Genomic DNA, 23,498 nt, shown 5'->3' on the forward strand with positions numbered 1-23,498 from the left:
CGTCACCAGAAGGATGGCCAGAGATGTACTGTGTCTGAAAATTAACATTCCAGCATATACATCAATAGCCCTGTGTATTGATCCCCACGTGACCAGATTCCAATTTATGAAAATTCCCTCTCTTCCTTCTGCTCACTGAAAAATGTTGAACATAGACTAGGGCTTGAAGCTATTTAGAGTTTTGATCAACTCTTCACATTTAATCTAAAATATCTAATGTTATTCAGAAACCGATGTCCATTCTGGCTAATGGGTTAGAATTACTGCTGCTTCCTTCACAGTCTCCCAACATGTAGCTCATTAAAAACTAGAAGTGGTTGCTATTCCTTTCAGTACAAACCCACCTGCCCCATGCTGTGTTCCAGGTATCCCCTTAGTCCAGAGTTTCTCAAGTGGTTTTCAAGTGTTTTGGTGAACATGAGGTTACACACCTCTCCCCAAGCTTCTGATGGCTTTCTAGAGAACTGTGTCCCACCTGCCTGCAGAACCTCTACCTCGGAACACTTTCTGGCTCTCCTCAAGAGCCAGTGTGTCACTTTCAATGGACCTACACTCAACTTCACTAGCCAGAGCTTTCCTGCTCTAACTCTACCCCCAAATATGTTACCAAGGGCTGACATTTACCCCTCCTCTGTGATTGTTTTTTCCAGCCTCTCATTTGCAGCAGCTCATCAATATTCCATTCTGTATTTCAAAATACAAGAGAATAAGAAAAGGTGGGTTTCTTGTTCTTTCCCCAGAGCTTTCCGAGAACACCCCTGTTTGCTATGACCAAAAGGGAGCTCAGCCCCTGGCCTGTTGACTAAATCCCTGGGAGGAGAAGCCACTATACACATGAGGCAGTGGATGGGCTTACAGCACAGTACTAATGGACACTGCAAATCAACTAGTCATCCTGCAGGCCAGGGTGCAGCTGGACAGATCCAGGAGGCTCACTGGTGGCTGTCAAAACCAAGGGAAATCCACAGGAAGAAACCTGGGGCTCCCTCTTTGCATTTACTTGTGGAACAAGGATATTTGCAAGCAACTGGCAAAAGCAAGTCTGTGGCCTGAGCTTCAGGTGGTCAGGGGACATTAATTGCCAGTAATTTCTTAATGTCCTTCTCCAAGTCTTCATGAATGATAGCCATTTTGCAAATTAAATCTTGCAGGTATTTAAAGGAAAAAGAGCAGACAGGTTAATCATTAGATTAACAGGGCAATTGTTACACATTTCTTCTGCACTACTTGTTTCTATAATTAAGTTTGAAACTGAGAAATCTTTCCCAGGATATATTCAAGTTTAATAAAAAGACAAATAGACTATGTCTAAATAAAATATAACTCCAAATAACATGATGATACGTGCTAATTAGAGATGGGTTCTTCCAAAAGAAATCTCTTCTAAGACTGTATAACCAAGAATATAGTTTGAAAGTAAAAGAAATGCTAATAATATAATATTCCCCTCCTTGAATATTTATGTTATTATTATAATGATTGTTAGGAAGTCTTAATGGCATCATTTGCAAATGTTGTTTCTGTCTATATAATCTTTTTCTTCATAATGCATCCTTATCCTCATCTCAGAGCCACATTGGTTTCTTCCCACTATGGTCTCCTGGGGAATTGCAATATTATGATATTGAAGAAGTATTTTTATCTTTTCTTTTTTTTGAGATAGGGTCTTGTTCTGTTGCCCAGGCAGTAGTACAATGGCACAGTTATGGCTCACTGCAGCCCCAGCCTCCTGGGCTAAGCAATCCTCCCACCTCAGCCTCCTGAGTAACTGGGACTACACGTGAGCACCACCACACCCAGCTAATTTTTGCATGTTTTGTAGAGACAGGGTCTCACTATGTTGCCCAGGCTGGTCTTGAACTCCTAGGCTCAAGCAATCCTCCCACCTCCACTTCCCAAAGTGCTGGGATTACAGGCGTGAGCCACTGCACCCAGCCTTTCAAATTACGAAAAAACTAGAAAAAAGTTTTGAAGAAGCAAAACTTTGGTGCTCTTAGGAATTTGTGCTTACTTGTAAATTATCAACATTCCTAATCCATAAAGAGCACTATAAACTAGATCTGAACAAGAAAAGGAAACAATCTTCCTTTACATTGCCTGGAGTGACCATTTGTCTTGAATTTTGATTTCCTGCTTGATTTTTGGATGTTAGTTTAGACAATAAGATATTTCCCATGTAAAAGGAAAGAGATCAAACATAAGGCATTTGGAAGTGACTAACATTTGTGGTCTTGTTTGTTACTCCTTTTTAGAGGGATAATGGTTACAAGACATTACTCTCTTAGGAAAGAGTATTTTTAAGTGTGTATTACTATGCAAAGTAAAACTGGTGTTAGCAAGTTGGACTAAATGTTTCTACAAGAGTACAAAACCACTAAGGAATCTCTGCAACTTTCCCATTCCTAGGTGAATCACAAGGACAGAAATGTTCTCAAGTCCAAAAGGGGGCTGGGAAAAGAGTGAGCTGTTAGTTCCCTGAAAAGTCTCTAATACATGAAATAATGAGATTGACATCGCATTGTCCATACAATGCCCACAGACTGCACAACTATTTTTCTTATCCATTGTTTCAAAAACTTTTAAGCCAGCAAATAAGCCTTTGGGGATATTCTACAAAATACATTATGAATTAACACTATCCACTTCTTAGGGCCAACATTCTGAAATGTGTAAACTAGTAGTTAGAGTCCTTAAGTGAATACAGCTGTGATTCATGGGCCTCTCCTGGCAGTGTTTAGAAGTATTTTGAAGAAAGCCTAATATTCGTAGCAATCCAGACAACTCTTCAAATAAAAATTTAAATTCCATTAAAAATATAACCTACACGCTATAAAGGTTAACCTGGCTTCAATCCATCCCACCTTATTGCATAGTGACAGAGTTTGTGAGAGATGTATGTGACACTTTCAACCCACCCCATGAAAGAGAGAAACCTAAATAGAAATGAAGGATTGAGAGGCAAACAAACAAAATTTAAAGAGCCCATTTTGAGTGGGCCATCATTTTGAGAGTCGGGTTATTTTTGTCCTTGTTTTTAGCAGCAAATCAATTCCTGACTCTACACCCAATCGTTTGTGAAGAGAAACGCACAGGGACCACAGGCACAGCTGTCCAATTTACATTCACAAATGCAGGTGTTGCTCAGACGCAAAACAGAGGTCAGCTGAATACTGCTCCTAATTAGCTACCTTTTCTACTAGGATTTTTCTTTGTAAAGTTATGCATGCAATTTGGGTTCAACTTAGAGACCATTTTTAGATCCCAGCATGCTATCCGGCAACAAAGGGGATGTCATTATAAAGCATAATTTACAGCACAGTTAATTTTATGCTTTTTTAAGTCTACACTATACCTAAGGCAAAATTCTGTTCTGCACACACACATTATTCACTGTTTTCTATCCACTTCTCCACACTTAAAAAAGGTAGAATTTAGCCAGAAAACTCTATTATGTAGGAATGGGAAGAATTTTGCTCTTTTTCTAAGATTAAGAAAGTCTACAATTTTACTAATGAGGACTAAGGACTTTGCTAAATGATACAAGAAGAGAGTAGCCATTTGCTATTGTCTTCAGTAGGGAACAACCAGGGGCTTATTACAAGCAGTTCTTAGAAATGGCAGGATGGAGACTGGTATCTAATACAATCCATTAGGAAACCCAAGCCCTAAATGAAATGACCACAAAATCCTATCAGTTAACAGAAATGCAGCAGCTGTACATGTTTATTGTAATACAATATAATATTGTAACAGAGATAACACTCTTTAAAATTAAAAAAAAAAAAAGCCAGCAGGTGATATGACTAGTTTATTTCTCTATTTGAGAAAAACACACACACACACACACACACACACAAGGCATAGCACGTCAGAGCTTTGGGATACATAAGGAAGGATGAAGACTGCAGAGAAGGCAGGAATTGTTTGTACACTAATGGATAACTGGGATTAGCTGGCAAAGTCACTGGCTAAACACCAAACCACTGCAACTTCAGGTTTTGCAAGATGTTCAAAGACATCCCCCAATAACTTCTGGTAGAAAGTGAAATGTGATTGTCCTCCTCCCATTGCTGACTTTACCTGCTGTATGTATTCCAAATGCTAATTCCTAACCTGGCTCCCAGTTATCCATTTTTCAAAAACGTACACTGTGGAAGTTTAAATTCAGTTTGACCTTAAACTTTATAATGATGTAAACAATATAGATTGAGATATGGTTTCTGGAGTGTTTTTCCAAATGGAATCAGGTGCGTTTCTTTAAAGGCTCACTATAAAGTACAGTTTGCAAAATATAACATGTATCACCAGGATTGTGACAAATCCATCTTGCCTGATTTTATTCCCTACAGGCAGCACATCAAGATTCAGACCCATAGCCCTTCAGAATTAGAGAAAGACAAAAAGCCCTGTTCTATAGCCATCTTCTGGGATGGAATGCAAAGTATTTTGTTGTGGTAAGTAGGGCTTTGAAGAAGAAAGCACTGGGCCCACTCCTGGGGTTGTTACTCCAGTGCTCAGCATTTAAAACGGGAGCCCCAGGGTCTCGGAGATCATTTTAATCCCCTTATATTAAAACAAAACGTGTTTCCCTTGTGTCATTCTTCCCACCCTCCTCCCCAGATTCACTGGCTCCTCCCAGGGGAAAGTGAACTTGACTGCTGACAGTCCCAAAAGAATTCCAAACAATTTCCTTACTTGCCTCTCTGTTCCAGTGAAGATTATGAGCCTAACTCTTAGAGATTGCTACCAAAATTCCACCCGCTGAATTCTGCAGCCTAATTCTTTCAGCATTATGTTTTTTGGCAGAATGAATGTGACCCAAATTTGCAGGAGATAATTTGCTGCAACAGTGCTTCTTGCAATGCAGTGAGCCCATAATTAGCATTTCAGGATTGCAAATATCACGCTTTTAGAAAACTAATAACTGTTTGCTTCAAGAAAGAACAGATTTGGATCTTGTATTATAGAAATGGAAACACTTTACAAAATGTGGACAATTTTAGTAAAGATTTTATGAATTAAGGAAGCTTTACATATCAATGGAAAATAATTGAGGACTAGCAAGTGACCTCAGTAGTTGGTGGCAAAGACTATAGCAGTTCTTTAAGGATTCAGAAAATAGTTGTGTGCATGTGTGTGTGACTGTAAAAACATCATGCATTCCATTTCCCATCCATGGTGGCTAACACTATTCAAAAAGGACATTTTCAGACCTGTGATGTCTTTTTAAAAAAACAAAACAAAAAAAATTCTAACTATGGCTGTTCCTGTGTTTACCCACTATGCTTCTCACAGATGCTTGGCTGTGTGAGCAATGTTGTTTCATGGATTTATGATTTCATCTTTTCTCAATATCAATCAGCTTTAACATCAGATGTCAAAAGAGACTTGACATTTTTCTTAACAAGAACTCATAGGTCAGATTTTGAAAAGAGCAATAGTAATATTTCCACTGGGTACCAGAATTAAACTGAGTAGGCTAAAACTTTCTGGCCATGCTTCTGTGGCTGATTACTTGGCTTTTATAAGAAATATCTACCACTTATCTTTCATGGGCTCAGAGTGCAGTCTGCACTCTACTGCTGGAAAGATACTGGCCATGAGGATACCAGCTGTGATCACAGTGTCCTCATCAGATTCATTCACCTTCTCAGAATGCAAACACCAAGCCAAGAGAAACACGTTAGAAGGGGATTCCTTATTCCAAAAGGTTAAGCATGACACAGAAGGGGAATGGACAAAACAGAAAGAATAAAAATATAAAAATAAAAGGTGCGCAGTGTTTTCCGCTAGAAGCTATGAGGCACATGCGCGTGTGGGCTGGTGAGGCCTGCGGGGGCCGCCTCTCTCTCCGGTGCTCTTACCTTATTTCTCTTGAAGTAGGCTCGTCGGCAGGCTGCAAAGCACTTCTCGCTGCAGAAGCTTTTCACCTCACTTCCCATACTCAGGGAATAGCGCTTGATTCCCACTTTCTGGCACCAGGCACACATTATTTGTACATTTGACACATCATCTTCTATAATAAAAGTATAAGAAAAATGTTCACATCAGAAGCAAACATCCCTTCAAATTTAGACACACCCTGAACCTGACAGAGTACCCGGGCCTGATTTTAGTTTCTGGACCTTGGAGGAGAAGTGCTTTTTCTTTCTCCCTCTCCCTCTCTTTCTCTCTCTCTCTCTCTTTATTTATTTATTTAGGCTCCTAAGTTTCCAAAAGATATTTACTTAAAAACCAGAGCATGACTGCAAAGCCATGAGGGCTCCTAGGGCTTCTTAGCCTGGTTAAAAAAAATAACAAAAACAAAAGCTTCATCTGCCTAGTTGAACCAGTCCCAGTACTAATGAAGCTTGTAAAATAACTCATTTTTTCAAAGGTCCTGTGAAAGCTTACAGGATCTGCACTGGGTGGGACAATTTGTAGGGTGCCAACTTACAAATGTAACACCCTCATGTGAACCTTGACCAGGCACCAGGCTCAACCATGGCATGTTCCCTATTACTGTTAAATGATATGTGCTATTGTTTACTCTTGCAATGTAGTAATTCTCAAGTAATGCGTTTAGTCAAAAAAGGAAAGACGTGCATGGCCAGATTCTGGCAACAGAAAGGGACAAGGCTGGCTCACTGAACAGACTCTGACAATGCAGGCTTCCGGGCTGGTGTCCTAAGGGAGATGCCGGCCTGGTTGAAATTCTCCTCCATGTCATGTGGTTCATGGACCCTGGATGGAGGGATGGTAATGGGAATGCCAGATCATTCTCAGCCAGATTGGTGGTCCTCCCAGCTCCTCATGTCATGTCATGGGGTGGCCCAGAATGAATTTAGGTGGTTTGCAAATATTTCTACTATTTAAATTGTTGTATTTATTTTCCTTTGCATAAGAAGAAAACAAATTTAACCAGCATAATGAGCCCATAATATCACAAACACTACTACTTAAACAAATAAAGGATTTTAAAGTGAGTCAATTAGTAAAATATATTTAGTAAATCATAGTGTAGGTGGTCAGAAGTTATGACAAAAATTATGATGGTGATATTCGGGTCTGGGAAACACTGGCCTCTTTGAGGGGTGGGTGGGGGTGTGGACAAAAGGAAACTTTAAGTAGACACCCAAGTAATATTTCCTTGTTGCCTGTTAGTGGCTTTTGCTACATCTTGAGTTTTCTCTGTCCTCCCAATTGACAGCAGGCTGTGTGTGTGTGTGTGTGTGTGTGTGTGTGTGTGTGTGACTGATTGCCACATCTCTTCTTCCTTTATGGAATTTTTTTTTTGTATTAACCCAGACTCATGCTCCAGACATGAATGATAATCACAAAATCCCCAACAAGCACTAGTATAGTGTTGTCTGATTTCTAGATAAAATCCCCCAGAGACTAATTGCTAAGCAAAGCCTGGTCCATGAGTTGTTGACATATTCATGGTTCATAGAGTCTGTCATGCAATCATTTCATTTCCAGGGAAAAGATTTAGTTTGAGGCAGTGTGGTCATCAGCCTGCAAAATTAGAAGCAAACTAATTTGTAGTGCAGTGATACAGCCTTTTTCCCCCTGAGTATCACCACTCCGAACTATGTGCAGCATTTTATTTACCTCAATGGAATAAATATTGTTGCCATTTTAATGATCTTTTTGTATTTCGCAAATTACATATTGTGATCTATTGTTAATTATCAAATGGGATAGTATAAAAAATGACCTTTGATGTCAAACATTTTTGATCACACAACTTTCTTTAAATGGCATAATATAAATTCAAATGTCAAACAATTACTGTATTTAATAGTTTGTTCTATTCAAAGCAAGCTTTTTGATATTTCAGGAATATCATTAACAAAATATTTAAAAATCAAATAAATAAAAGCAAGCTTTTATTTATATTTTACATGATCTCTAATATGGTATCTCTCTACATATTAACATTATATAATGGTATGAAAAATTAGCAAAGCTCTATAATTTACCTTAGCATATGAAGGAGTTTTCTTAGATTAGAAAGAGCATACATTTTAAAATAATCACCTGTCTTTACTAAACTAGATAGCAACTAATAGTTTCTATTTTTCCCAATTGATAAGATGTTTTAAAATCTTAAACTCCTGAAAAAGAAGATGATACAGCAGAATTCTCATAAATGATCCACTGGCAGTAAGCTTGATTCTGGTGTAATCTGTAAGGAAAAAGATTTATGCGGGAAATCATCTGGCCTCACAGTTTAATGAGGAGATCCCCATGTCCCAAGGAACCATTTTAGAACATGCACTAGGTCCCTGTCATTGTTTCTTCCTTTAAATAATCTGACTTGTAAAACAAAGTATAAAATTGTTTAAGACCTAGATCTTTAACTATAATGGACCAACACTGAGATGAGAAAGTAGAGTGCAAAGCTATTCACAAAGCCAGGGCTTAGCGTGAGGCTTGGGCCAGGCCTGGAGGAATGATGCTTGGGGCCAAAGGGTAGCTCCGGGGTCTTTCTCAAGCTTCAATCCATCATCACCAGACAGACCCACCTGTCATTTTTTAAAGAGAGGCAAGAATACTTTCTTACAATGGACCTAACAAATGAACAAAAAGGTAGAATTTTAAAACAGATTATTTCTTATAAATCATTCTTACTACAAAGCAACAATATGAGATGAGACAAAAGAAATTGTGCCCTTTTATATCTGGCAGTTGGAAAACTCTGAAAATGACGGTTAGCATTTGCCTTGTTAAATAAGTCAATGTTCCCAGCAGTTTTTTGTAAAATTTTGTTTTACAAAGGTATATGCTTTGGAAAACCCCATCAGATTTCTCCTTTTCTGGTATTAAACTTTTACCAGCAGCTAATGATCCAAAGAACAGTCTGATAATTGGGTTATTCAAAAAAATTTTTTTTAATTTTTCAGCTATCCCAGGCATTCTAGATTTATAAAAGTCATTTATATTAGTAATACATTTTAGAAACTAAAAAAGAACTGTGATTGTCTGAATTAATATTGTCAGCCAAAATATAGTTCAAAATTCTGCCACCAGACATGAGATGGTGTCCCCGTATCTTATGACTGCACCCCTAGAAAAGTGAATGCTTCTTAAGTGGTTAAAGCCAAAGCAATCAGTCCACTTCAACACCTGCATCTCTTTCTACCTGAAACCTGGAAATGAAGTGCATGCTTTACAAGGGCAAAATAGAAGGCTTCAGCACTTTAACTTTTCTAACTTGATCTACTTTAAAATTTTTTTCTATTTTAAAAAATATTTCTTCAAGCTAGGGAAAACCTAATTACCTATCTTATATTTTGGCTAACGGTCTGTGCCATTAGAGACTTGAGATTACCTCAGAGAAGATTCAGATAACAGATTTTTACATTACATTATTTTACAGCCATTAGGCTGTGCATTTTTATAATAAACAATGCAACAACAAATGCAAAATGTTTACAGCATTAAATCACATTTCCAAAGAGAACAGTTTGTATAACATAGTAAAATTTTCATATGATAATGTAATATAAATATGTATCAGTCAAAATATGCATATTTCAATTAATCATGAAAATTTTGTACCACCTCTTTAGAATTTAATTAAGCAGAATGTTTAAGGCATTTTCTTTCCAATCTAATGTTCAAAGAGCTATAGAACATTTTTCTACCTTACATCCCAGAAGAAGTTCAGATTAATTACTCCAAGATGAAATCAAAATTGTATTTATTTATTACAATGCAGAGAAGTGTGAAACCAAGCATTTATGAAATCCCCTGCTGAAGGTGTTTGAGAAATTGCATTATCTGGTTACTTTTAAAAATAAGAATGGCCATTGGTCAGTGATCCTCTTGGGGCATTTGAATTGGCTATAAACATGCATACTAACTTACCTGACCAGCGCCCAAAGAAAATCAGTAGGGCATTAATGGACTCTGGGCAATTAAACTGTAGATCTACCACCCCTTTGTAACTTTCATGGGAGTCCAAGTCTGAGGGGAAATTCTGAAAGTATTTGCTGGAACATCTATCTCCTCCAACAGTTCCTAGAATGCACACATCCAGATAATCAATGAAAGATCTGGATTATATCTGAGACAAGGTGCAAGGCAGTCTGAAGAGACTCTGTTGTTAGGCTGGAGTGCAGTGGCACGATCTCGGCTCACTGCAACCTCTGCCTCCTGGGTTCAAGCAATTCTCCTGCCTCAGCCTCCTGAGTAGCTGAGACTACAGGCGCAAGCCACCATACCCAGCTAATTTTTGTATTTTCAGTAGAGATGGGAGTTTCACCATGTTGGCCAGGATGATCTTGATCTCCTGACCTTGTGATCTGCCCACCTCAGCCTCTTAAAGTGCTAGGATTACAGGTGTGAGCCACATACCCGGCCGGCAGCAGTTATATTTAAGAACAGAATAAAGACACGGCCTGGAAAGCTGGCAAGAAACTAGAGTTAAAGTTTGCTTTCTTTATAACTTCTTTGAAGAGAGAAATTCCTTTTTGAAATAATTCTATTCCAAAGACTTTAAAGCAATCTAAGTTAAAGCTTCTTCAGAGTCCACCAGGAGCTTCTGTACAATTTCTCGTGTTCTAGGAGTGAACATACAAGGAGACCCAGAGAAAACTGGTACCACTAAACCACAAAGAACATCATCAGAGTTGGCAGTGCTTAGTAGGTGCCCGCACAGCGCATGGCTCATTTCAACGTTATTTAATCTTTTTCACAACCACCAACAACCAGGCAGGTACTAATATTAATCTCCATTGTGCAAATGAGGAAAGTGAGTTTATATGATAAGGAATTTGCTCCTAATCATGCAATGAGTACATATCAGAGCCTGACTGAGGACCAGGCCATCTGATTCCAGAGCCCAAGCTCTTGACCACTATACCTTAGAGACCACGGCTTTTCTAAGCAGTAAGATTATAAACCATTCTCACAGACCCCTCTCTATAAAAAGGACTAAAAGCTGTCACAGATTTTGCTACTTAACACAGCACACTGCTCGGTGACACAACAATAGACAAAGAAAATGAAATCAAAAAGGTCAAAATGTCTTTGAGGAGACAGCCGAAGTGTTACTCAATCAATATTTGTTGATTGATTTTTTAAAAATAAGTTAAAGGCCCACAGTGCAAGCCTTTACTTCTTTATGACTATGAGACAAGGATTTGCTGCAAACATTCTATATAACTTGCACCAGTAAGTGCTACTTAAACATTAAATAAGATAGAACCAATAATATGTAGATCTCAAGAAGCAGTTATTCTACCCACAGGCAAGCAATACTCTTGCCAGCCTTCTCTTTTCTAAGGAGCAAGGATCATAGCAGGACATGGATAAGACTGGCTTTCTGTGTGGGTGAAATGGGAGACCCCTACCTCTGTAATTTCAAGGGTGGCAGTAAGAATATCCTAGCTTCAAAAAATTATCCTTCAGCTGCTCACTAAGATTAAATTCTACCACTAGAAGGTCATTTCTTTGGCTAAATGTTTCTTATAAACTATTGAAACACAAATTCTCTGAAAGCAAGGAGGCTCAATATATACTTGTAAATAATGATTTAGGCTTTGAAATGAATGATTCTTTTTGAAGAATATGTTTTTACAAGGAATGGGAAGAAGGGCTGAGGATAGGGTTCCAATGAGAAAGGTAGAGAGGCAAAGATGGGAGAGTTGGGACATATTACTTAACTAATGTCTAGCCTTGGAAAGAGCTAGAGCAACCTGAGGACAGCCAAAGGAAGGCAGTGTGGACAGGGTGATGACACTGTAGAACATGTCAAATCTGTTCAGAGTGACTTTTAAGTATGAATATGAAACACAGTCGACAGTGGCATATAGCTAAGGATTGCCAGGAAAGAAACGCAACAGGCAGATCCACTTATGACAATCTCAAGGGGATGACTATTTTTTAAGCAAATGAGGTAGTAGATATACATTGCTTTGCAAATCTAAGTTGCTATTATTTGAAAGACAGTGTGGTGAAGCACAGAGAGATGGAGACAGAGGACCTTGGTGAAATACTAATATTGCCCCTTCTAGTTGTGTGTGACAAGAGTAAGTTGATCAAGGACTGATAATGCCCACTGTAATGATAGCTACAGTGAAGATCAAATAAGATTAAATATGCATAATCTATATGTAAATGAGCCTTCCTTAGAACTAGTGGCAATTAGAACCACAAGAAAAGGGTAGGTGTCCGCTGTATGCAGTCTGGAGAGGCCCAGTGATCAGGCACCAGTCTCTTCAATCACATCCCCTCCCACGGATGACATCTGTAGAACCACTATCCGTGAATACAAAGAACAACCCAGTAATTGGTTAAATTTCACTAACTTAGATTATTTCAGAGTAAAGCCATTAGAATTAATAAAAGCCTCACTTACAGCTATTCTTTTAAAAAAGTACTTAACTTGAATTAATAGTTGACAAGATGTTGCCAAATATATCACTGCACTGCCAGATATTCTGTAATTAATAGATGGGAATTCTTTGTAATTATTACATTAACTATCCACACATGGGTGGATCTTCCTAAGTGCCTGAGAAGTTTGCTCATTTAAAAAGTATCAGAGCAACAACTAAAAATGTCTGCCACCTTGGCAACTGAACTATCAAGAATTCCCAAAGAGCGGTGTCTGAAATAGTAAAATTTTATTGAAACTCAGCCTCTCATTAAAAGGATAATTCAATTAAATGACAGAGGTCCATAGTACTACACGAATCTATACAGCACCTAAATTATCCCTAATTTTCTTTTGAAAATAGATTTGAAGTTATTTCAAGAATTTAAATAGTCTACTTCTCTCTAAACAAAATAGTACTTAACCCCAAAATAAAATCTAAATCTTCTACACATAAATTAAAAATTGGTTCCAATAAGTAAAAGGAATGAGCACATTATTCAAAATTACAGAAAAATGACAGACTTCAAAATGTTTTCAATTTTCTAATGGAACATTCCACCCAATTTTAAATTATTTACGTACATATTATGAAGATAGACATAGATATAGATATAAGTATAAAGAATGTGATTCCAGAAAGAATTACATGTTTACATGTGAGCTGGATAGACCTGAGGTGTGTGACTCATCTATGACAAGCAGAATGCAGTCAGAGAGGTTCAGACAGTTGTGAGAGCCATTCCAGAGAGCACAGTATTTGAGTTGAAGGATTTGGAAGGTGGGGGAGTTCAAGAGTAGAGAAAGGACAGAGGAACTGCAGGAGCCAGAGAGTGGCACAGGCTCCAAGTGGGCAGGAATCCTGAAGTCATCCAGTTGACCAAGTTTGTGTGAAGGGAAAAGTAGGTTAGACAAGGGCTGAAGGGGCCTGAACAAGGAGTCTCATGGATGTCATTTTGCCTATCCGGGGAGGGAGAAGGCTCGTCTTTATTCCACAGGTAATAAGAAGCTCCCAAATGTTTCTCAATAAAACATGACAGGCCAGGAGTGGTGGCTCACACCTGTAATCCCAGCACTTTGGGAGGCTAAAGTGGGTGGATCACCTGAGGTCAGGAGTTCAAGACCAGCCTGGCCAACTGGTTTCAAACTAGGTTTTAGTAAAACCCTGTCTCTACTAAAAATACAAAAAAAAAAAAAATTAGCCAGGCATAGTGGCAGGTGCCTGTAATCCCAGTTACTCAGGAGGGTAAGGGAGGAGGATTGTTTGAACCTGGGAGGCAGAGTTTGCAATGAGCCAAGATGGCACCACTGCATTCCAGCTTGGGTGATAAATGTGAAACTTCATCTCAAAAAAAAAAAAAAAAAAAACCATGACAGGATCAGAGATGTGTTAAGAAATGTTACTTCAATAGAACAGATCAAAATTTGAAGACTAGAATCCAGTTCCACATCTAGCAGCCTCAGTAAGCAAAGCGAGAGCATTCTCCATGTCTCATTCTCCCTTGTGTCTTCAGTGCCTAGCACAGAGCAGTGCTCATGTTTCATAAATGAATAAATGGACAGATGAATGAATGGCTGCAGAGGAAAGGGATGAAGTCCTGAACCTATAGGGTGGACAGTGGAAATGAAAAGAACAGATTTAAGAATGAGATAAAAATGTATTTTTATCAAAATGTAGGAATGTTACCAACCCAGAAATAACTGAAATTTCTGAGTGTTCATCTTCCTGTGCTTCTAGTCAAAGCAGAGCAGGGAAAAGTCCACAGCATTCTTGGGGAAATTGACTCTGGAGTCAAATTCAAACAAAATGAAGTTGCTTTACAGCCAATCTCCCTTCTTCATTTACTTTCCCATACTCCAACAAAGAAGGAGGGCAAAAGGAGAGACTCATAAAGTCACAAAATAGTAATTCTCTCTTGAATACCATGCTGAACTTAGATTCTTTAACATGACACTACTAAGTCCATGTGCCTCCAGCTCCCTGACATTAATTTGAGTATTTCCTCATAATTTCACTGACTTGCCAGTGAAGGAGCTTCTTCTTGTTAAGTTTGACAACCTCGCCTCTGCTTCTCAGGGTTCACTGTAGAGTCTGTCTTTTCTATGTACTCATCCTAAGAAACTGGAATAGGAAAGGGAAAAGGTAGAACTTTAGAGTAAGGAAAACCCAGCATCTTGCATACAACACTTCCCAAAGCACATTCCGCAGAACACTAAGCCCATGGGGTACTTACATGGATGTGATTTTTAAGAAATACTTCCATGATTAAATATGAATGGAAAACAGTAGGCTAAACAAAGTTAAACAACAGGCTTTTTACAGCAGGACATTTTGGTTCCACCAATGCATAATTAAGAATCTGTTAAAAGGAAATACAGTCTGCCTTCCAAATCTCACAAATTTAACAGTGGACATGTCTTTTCACAGAGAATTCCCAAGACTGGACTTCTGAGGAAGCCTTCTGGAACGTGCTGCTCCACTGCCCTACATCAGCACTGAGGCATGAGCATTTCCATGTGGGTCATTAATTATCAGGAAGGTTTCTTCTCTTTTGCCCAGAATTATATCCTCAGTTGCCAGGAGCCTCCTTTGCCTGCACTATGCAGAAAGACAAGGCCTGCGGCCATGTGGTCAGTGCTGGGCACGCTGATCAACACCTACTAGTCCTCAACATGCATGTTCAGACTGACTAAAGACACCCATGGTCCACAAGGTCCCATGGTGTCTGTTACTCAAATCAAATACAGAGAAGGCAATCCTTTTCCTATAAAGCCCTACAGAGAAACTGGCAGAAATCAACAACAAGACAAAGACAGAGTAATACAGACTAAATAGTTCATGTTCACTGGATGGCTGCCATAGACAGGATGCTCAAGTAAAATCATATCCCCCATCCCTGGGCCCTCGATCTGACTCTCGGAGCAATCTAAGATGTCCTGGGACAATTATGCTGCAATCATGGATTTGCTATCCACTAGATTTCTCTCTTCTAGATGGCTGAAGTCTACTCAGCATCTAGTTCACAAATGAATGTGACGAGGGACAAGGGAGTCAAGTCAAAAAGTGTGCTCCAGCAAATCCACCACTCATAGAAAACCAATTCTGAGGCCTTGCCCTGCCTAGAGGAGGACCATCTTCAAAGAAATACAACTGGCAGCATATAAAGACTAAAAGGTCAAGCTGCTTTATACAGGACCTCAGAGCAAGAAAAGCATTTCTGTAGCCTGCTCTTTACCTGTAGGGCTCATTTCCCCTTCTGAGATCTGATTGTCTCAATAATTACACTTAACGGGTCCCACAGTGGTTGACAAATCTCCCCAGAGGTAGACAAAAAATTCATTTATTTACTCAGCTTCACGCCAGGCACGGTACAAGGGGCTGGAAATGCACTGACTAACAAGACATGCATGGACACTAACAAGGCCTCAAGGAGCTTCCAGTGGCTGCCCCTAGTGTAAATTGCCATCATGCAGGAGAATATGACCAAGGACAAGCTTGGCCTGATCCCAGGGCTCCATCACCATGAGGGGGTCATAGGAGCCAGATGTTCTTGGTGACTGTAGAAGTGGGGTGTAGGCATCTTCACTGGAGGGGAGCACAAGCAGCCCATCACGACAGAAAAGCAAGCCAAGTCCCTTCTCGGCGCTCCAGCCAGTCCCGCCAAGCAGCAGGCCACTCAGAGCCACCTCCTAGGGGAGGTAAACTGACAGGCTAGAGACTGTGCGTTAAATGGACACCTGGGACGGACAAAGCACTCAGAAGGCACTGCTTGTTCTCCTCCTCAGCCCCTTTTCTTCCCTCAGTGCCCTGAACTGCAGTCACACCCAGAAAGTCAAGTTCAGTAGTTTGAAGGGTATGCAAACCTGCATTCAACTAAATGTGTTAAAAGAACCAAGATGAACCTGCTAGAACTTTTCAATAAGATAATTTACTTCACTCTTCACTCTTCTCAACTTGAAATATTTACGTTTCTTAGAGCAATGATTGGTTGAGGGACTCTCTGAAGGGGTCCCATGTCAATCCCTACTCTGGAATGTAATGAGACACAGCATGCCAAAATAGTCCCACTACGGGAAAAGTAGAGGGCAACACCAACAAGAAATCCTTCAAAGCACTCTCTTCTCTCTACACATTCCTCTTCAGTGGCACTGTCTATGTATTTTTGTGACTCCAGTTACCATCTATAATACGATGATTCCCAAATCAACACAGTTATCTTTCATGAGCTACTATGTCCAACTGCCCCCAGACATCTTAGTAAGTCAAGTTCAAAGCTGCGTACACATCCCTCTCCATTAACAGTCCCCTTCACTGTGTTTCCCACCTCAGTTTCTGGCTCTGTCATCTACCCAGTTACCTGATGGCAGAGACCTAGCATCTTTCCTGGTTTTTCCCTCCCTCTCACCTCCCATATGCTGATTAATCACCAGGTCTTCCTAAATATTTTTATATAGCTGGGTGTAGTGGCTCATGCTTGTAATCCCAGCCTTTTGTGGGGCCAAGGCATGTGGACTGCTTGAGCCCAGGAGTTTGAGACCAGCCTAGGTAACATGGCGAAACACCATTTCTACAAAAAATATAAAAATTAGCTGGGCATGATGGTGTATGCCTGTAGTCCCAGATACTCAGGAGGCAGAGGTGAGAGGATCACCTGAACTCAGGGAGTTCGAGGCTGTGGCAAGCCACAACGACATCATTTGACTCCAGCCTGGGTGACAGAATGAAGCCTTGCCTCAAAAAATTAAAAAAAATTTATAGTATGCCCAATCATTCATTCATTCATTCTATGAATATTTATCAAGTCTACTTATATGTGAGGCACTGTTCTAGGTGCCTTGTCTTCATGGAGTTTGTTGCTCTCAATCCCAGTAAAGTCACCAATACCTCTTGCCCATACTACAAGTAGCCTCCTAACTCACTCTCATGTAGTTCCTTCTCTCCATTCTGCATCTAGAATATTCTTCTGAAACACAAATATGACCACTGCTCTTACCTGCTCAAAACCCTTCAATGGTCTCCATTGCCCTCAAGAAGAAAGTGGCATTGCTGGCATGGTCTCCACGGCTCCCAAGACCAGGCCAGCCTCTCAGCCTGTCTGCTTTCTGGATTCTGGCTTCTTTCACTTCCCTGAGGCCTTCCCTCCACTCAGCCTTTACATGTACTGCTTCCTCCTTCACAACCCTAAAATCCTTTACCAGTTTAGTCCTACTAATAAATTCAGTCCTTTGTACCTTATCTTAAACCTCATCCTAGGGAGATTGCCCCTGGCCCCAAACCTGGTCAGATCCCATAGCACTCTGGACTTGGTAATTCTCAGACTTCATTATTTTTTTTCTCTTTTGAGATGGAGTCTCGCTCTGTCACTCAGGCTGGAGTACGGTGGTGCGATCTCGGCTCACTGCAACCTCCACCTCCCAGGTTCAAGCGATTCTCCTGCCTCAGCCTCCAGAGTAGCTGGGATTACAGGCACCCAGCACCACGCCCGGCTAATTTTTGTATTTTTAGTAGAGACAGGGTTTCACCATGTTGGCCAGGCTGGTCTCAAACTCCTGACATCATGATCCACCTACCTTGACCTCCCAAAGTGTTGGGATTACAGGCATGAGCCACCGCACTCGGCGAGTTGTTTTTATTTATTTATTTTTTTAATGTCTGTCTCTTTCACCAGACTGTGAGCCAGGTAAGACGGAAGCATATCTGTCTTGCTACTAGAATAAAATGTCTGACCTGGGGCCTAAGCACAAGGAGAAGAAAAGCATCTTCACTAGGTGTACCTTGGATGTTGGATACCCAGTGTGGGAATGGAGGGAGGTAGCCAAGGGCACTGCCTTTGAAGACAAAGTTGCCATAGAGGGAAACACCAGTGAAAAGCCATAGAACAGAATGGGATCATTATTACTACTCCCCTTGGTCAAGTTAATCAACTAAGTCTTCTCTATTTAACAGGAACTTTGAGAAGTCAGCACTGGGAATGTCCCTAGAATAACAAGAAATGCCAGAAACACAGCCACCCTCTAACAAGAAAGGAAAGGCACAGCTGACATTTCCTCTTATTTCCTGTTAGCATCTTAGCTCCTTGGTGACCTGGGACCGGGTATCCTGAAAGTATTATCCTAGCTAGGTCATAACTCCAGAAAGTTTAGATAATGTCAAGAGAAGTTGTGGGCTGCCTCCGGAATCACCGAAGTATGTGATTTAGAATCCATGATTAGATGGTGTCCCCATTTCAGAAGTTAGTTCTGAACCTGGTTCTGCCATTAAGGCAACTGAGTGACCTTGAGAAGGTCATTTGCCCTCTCCAGACCTCATTTCCTCTTCTGTAAAAGAGGACTTCAATTAGATAATCTTCTTGGTTTCTTCTAAGTAAAACTCTAGCATTCTAAATCTCTCACAATAACATGATCCATTTAAAGGAGCTGAAGTGAAGGATATTCTTTTTTCTTTCCCCTTTAACTTAAACCCCTGATTTTCTTTGCTTCTTCTCCTTCTGTGTGGCCACCACTGTTTTTCCTTACCCCTATCATAAGAGGCTTAGAAAATTCTTTGGCTGACAGGACAATTTTAGAAATTGCCCTTTCTGAGTGCTCCGTTATTGTACCACCGAGAATCTAGTGCCCTCTTTTTACTCTTTCATTATATATTCATGCTGGACTTTAAAGGGAAAAAGACAAATGTTCATAAAATTCTAACTTTTTTATATTGTCTTCCATTAACTTCTGGTCTTTCACTGTGGACTTCCAGACACATGGTATTTCATCCTGAGTTTCCCAGAAAACAGAATCTGAGTCAAAGACTTGCATGTAGGTGCTTTATCGGGCATGTGATGCCAGGAAGCAGGGTTGAGGGACAAGGGAAATGAACCTAGGGAGCAGATGGAGCCAAAAGAAGGATGTGTTATTGAGTTGGCCACTGCTAAGGGAGACTGGTGTTCAACTGCAGAGGTAATTCTTTGGAGTTTATGAAAACATTTCATAACTATCTATCCAGGGGACAAAAGAAGAAAAACTATTCAACTCTCATGCCCTGTTGATATAGTACGTTAATCCCTATACTGCTGGTTTGTGCATGTACACTGCCGAAAGGATCCACATGGATGCCCATGCTGCTATGTCAGAGAAGTCCCAGAGCAGTAAGATAGAGACATATGTCACAGGTGCAAGGCATATGCCCAGAATGCACATGCCCAAGCTGGTCAGGTGCTACAGCAATCATGGAAGTATCATGTGGGGCCAAGAGGATTTGAAGAGGGGCACAAGAGGTGTCCCATACACAGACCTGTCATCACTGTGGAGCCTGGTTTCTCAAGCACAACACTGTTGATATTTTCAGCTGGATAATCTGTTTGGGCTGTCCTGTGCATTACAGGACATTTACAGCATACCTGGCCTCTACCCTGTAGATGCCAGTAGTAGCCCTCATCCCAGCTGTGACAACCAAAAATGTCTCCCGATATTACCAAATGTCCCCTGGGGGCCAAGTCACCCCCTGATAAGAACAACTGGTATAGAGATATATTCTACTTTTGTCACTCACCCAGTGTCCCCTAATTTTTCTACATTTTTTACCATATCAGATGCAGCTCTCAAGTAGACCACAGTGAGGTATATTTATACCTTATGCCTATAACTTAATTTTTAGGCTTCACCATGACACATTTGCATTTCACTTGGTGATAATTCCTTAATAATAAGGAATGATGAGATTTTAAATATTCTCTTGATTTGAGAAAATGATGAACAGACTAAATATAGGATTAAACAAGTTAAATTACATTCTAGGTCTTAGTTGCTTAAATTAGGAGGAGTTTAAAATCTTTTTAAAAACTATGGAAATCTAGGTCTTGTATGCAGGCAGGAATTCTTAATATTTTGTGAGACAAAGATCTTTTTGAGAAAAAAACACCAGCCTTTCCTAAATTGTGCACATATAATATATACACAATTTTACAGTCAACTTCAGGACCTACACTTACCCACCTAAGCCCATCTAAGGAATCCCAAGTGTATGTTAATAGTTGCTGGTGAACATTTGGGTTGTTCCCAGTTTTTAGCTATTATGAATAAAGGCTGCTATGAAGATTATTTTATGTGTGTTTGGCTCACATATATACACATTTGTGTTGTGTACATACCTAAGATAGAATTATTACCTTATACATTTTCAAAAATGCTTAATTGTGTAAATTTTTGCATATGTGTACGTTCAGCATTAATAGATATTGCCAATCAGCTTTCAATAGTGGTTATACGTATTTACACTCTCACCAGCTATGCATGAGAGTCCCAGTTGCTCCATATCCTCCTCAAACTTGATATTGTCAGTCTTCTTCATTTTAGCCATTCTCATGTGTTTACTGGTCTTTCACTATGATTTTAAATCTGATGTCCCTAATGAGTAATGAGATTCAAAAACTTTTCATGTTTATTGGTAACTTGGATATTTTCTTTGATGAAGGGCCTGTTTACAATTTTTGCCCATTTTTCTATTGAGCTGTTTTATTTTTTATTTACAGAGGTTCTCTATACATTGTCAATATGAGTCTTTTATAGGGAAATGCATTATAAACATCGTCTGGTACTCAGTGATTTGCTTTTTCATTCTTTTGAAAGATTTTTTTCTTTTTTTATTTGTATAAATTCATGGGATATAAATACAATTTAACAACATTGATATATTGCACTGTGGTGAAGTCAAGGTCTTCAGTGTATCCATCACTGGAGCAACACACATTGTATCCAAGTAACCCGAAAGATTTTTTAAAATCAACAAACATTCTTAATTTTATTATACGTAGTTAACTTTTTCCATTATGGTTAGTGCTTTAGGTACTAACGTAAAGAAATATTGATCTATTCAAGATCATAAATATATTCCCCTAGGCATTCTCTAGAAGCTCTATTGTTTTACCTGTCACTTTAGATCAACAATCCATCTAGAATTTTTTATGAATGATATGGAGAATTAACATACGTTTTTTTCCATAAACACATTTATTGAAAAGACCATTCTTTCTCCACTGCTCTACCATGTCATCTTTGTTGTTGCAGACTGAATGTTTGTGTGTCCCCCAAATTCATATGCTGAAGCTCTAACCCTCAATATAAAGGCAATTGGAGATGAGACCTTTGGAAGATAATTAGTGTTAAATGAGATAATGAGGTACTAATCCCCTGGTCCAGTGGGATTAGTACCCTTATGAGAAGAGACACCAGAGAGCCTGCTTTCTTTCTGTCCCTTCACCACATGAAGACATAGTAAAAAGGTAGCGATCTACAATCCAAGGAGAGCCTTCACCAGACATTGACCTTTCTGGCACTTTGATCTTGACTTCCAGTCTCCAGAACTGTGAGAAAATAAATTTTGGTTGTCTAAGCTACCCAGTCTATGGTATTTTATGTCAGCCTGAGCTGACTAATATATTTATCATGAGTCAAGTATCAATTTAGATTTGTTTCTGGGCTCTGTTGTAATTGTTTATACATATATCCTTGCATCCTTGCCTACTGTCATAATTATTCTGTCCTTACAATAAATCTTGATACCTAAGTGTATAAGTCTTCCAATATTTTTTTTCTTCAAGATTGTCTGAACTACTCTTGCTCCTTTGCATCTCCATATACATTTTTAAAATAACTTTTTAATTTCCATAAAATTTTATGCTGGATTTTTATCAGAATTAGATTAAAATATATAGATCAATTTATGAGGAATCTTCCTCTTTACAATATTTAGTCTTCAATCTATAAACATGGTATGTCCCTCTATTAATTTAAGTCTTCTTTAACTTGTCTCAGCAATGTTTATGATTCTCTGTGTAACAATCTTATACATATTTTGTGAGATTATTTTCCTGGGTATTTGATGGGTCTGATACTATTTTAAGTTGTATTTTTTAACATTCAGTTTTGAAATTTTTATGGCTAGAATATAGAGATATAATTGATTTGCAGATATTGACTGTGTTTAGAGACTTTGATAAATTGAGTTGTGAATTATATTTAGCCTACAGATTGACTGTAGGGAGGTCTATACAAAATAGCATTTCTATCTTTCAAATCTTGAGTTTCTTATTTCTTTTTATTTCCTTATTAAATAATTGCCTGGTAATTTATTTTCCAGTACAAAGTACAAAATTGAATAGAAGTGGTGATTCTGGTCTTTCTTTTCTTTCTCTCTTTTTTTTTGAGACAGTCTCGCTCTGTCACCCAGGCTGGAGTGCAATGGTGCAATCCCAGCTCACCACAACCTCCACTCACTGCAACCTCCACCTCCTGGGTTCCAGCAATTTTCCCACCTCATCCTCCTGAGCAGTTGGGATTACAGGAGTGCACCACCACACATTACTAATTTTTGTATTTTTAGTACAGACTGTGTTTTGCCATGAAGGCTGGGCTGGTCTCAAACTCCTGTCCTGTCCTCAAGTGATCTGTCCACCTTAGCCTCCCAAAGTGCTAGGATTACAGGCATGAGCCACCACACCCAGCCAGTAATGGTTATCTTAATCTCATTCTCAATATCAAGAGGAAAGCTTTCAATACATCACTATTAAGTATAATATTTACTGTTGGGTGTTCTGTGGATAACTTTGAATAGATTAAGGAAGTTCTATTCCTCCCTTGCCAAAAGTTTTTTTTATCACTTATAATGTTAAATTTTATCAAAATTGTTTCTGCATCTATTACTTTATTCTGTTAATGGTTTTACTTTATCAGAGTTTTTACTTTATTTTGTTAATCATATTGACTGATTTTTAAAATTTAAACCAACCTTGCATTCCTAGAAAAAAATCTAAATTAGACATGATGTATTAACATTTTGTATATATCATTGACTTTGGTTTGCTCAGTATTTTTGCATCAGTGTTCATGATCAACAATTCCTCCTGCCACCTTTTTCTTTTTTCTTTCTTTTTTTTTTTTTTTTTTTTTTTTGAGACAGAGGCTTGCTCTGTTGCCCAGAGTGGAGTGCAGTGGTGTGATCTTGGCTCACTGCAACCTCTACCTCCCAGGTTCAAGCGATTCTTGTGCCTCAGCCTCCCGAGTAGCTGGGACTACAGGCATGAGCTACCATGTCCAGCTTATTTTTGTATTTTTAGTAGAGACAGGGTTTCACCATGTTGCCCAAGCCGGT

At 39.2% G+C, this 23,498-nt stretch overlaps 1 protein-coding gene across 1 annotated transcript in view; it reads right to left on the bottom strand.

Moving 5' to 3' along the window:
• Positions 1-23,498, bottom strand: part of SOBP (sine oculis binding protein homolog) — a 164,636-nt gene that overhangs the window by 116,722 nt on the left and 24,416 nt on the right. The window contains exon 4 of the mRNA XM_021670506.2: positions 5,865-6,016. Within this exon, the coding sequence (XP_021526181.2) occupies positions 5,865-6,016 (152 nt within the window). The remainder of the gene's footprint in view (positions 1-5,864; positions 6,017-23,498) is intronic.

This window comes from Aotus nancymaae, unplaced genomic scaffold (genome assembly GCF_030222135.1).
Source record: "Aotus nancymaae isolate 86718 unplaced genomic scaffold, 86718_ANA_hifiasm-v0.15.2.pri h1tg000040l, whole genome shotgun sequence".
Lineage (NCBI taxonomy): Eukaryota > Metazoa > Chordata > Mammalia > Primates > Aotidae > Aotus > Aotus nancymaae.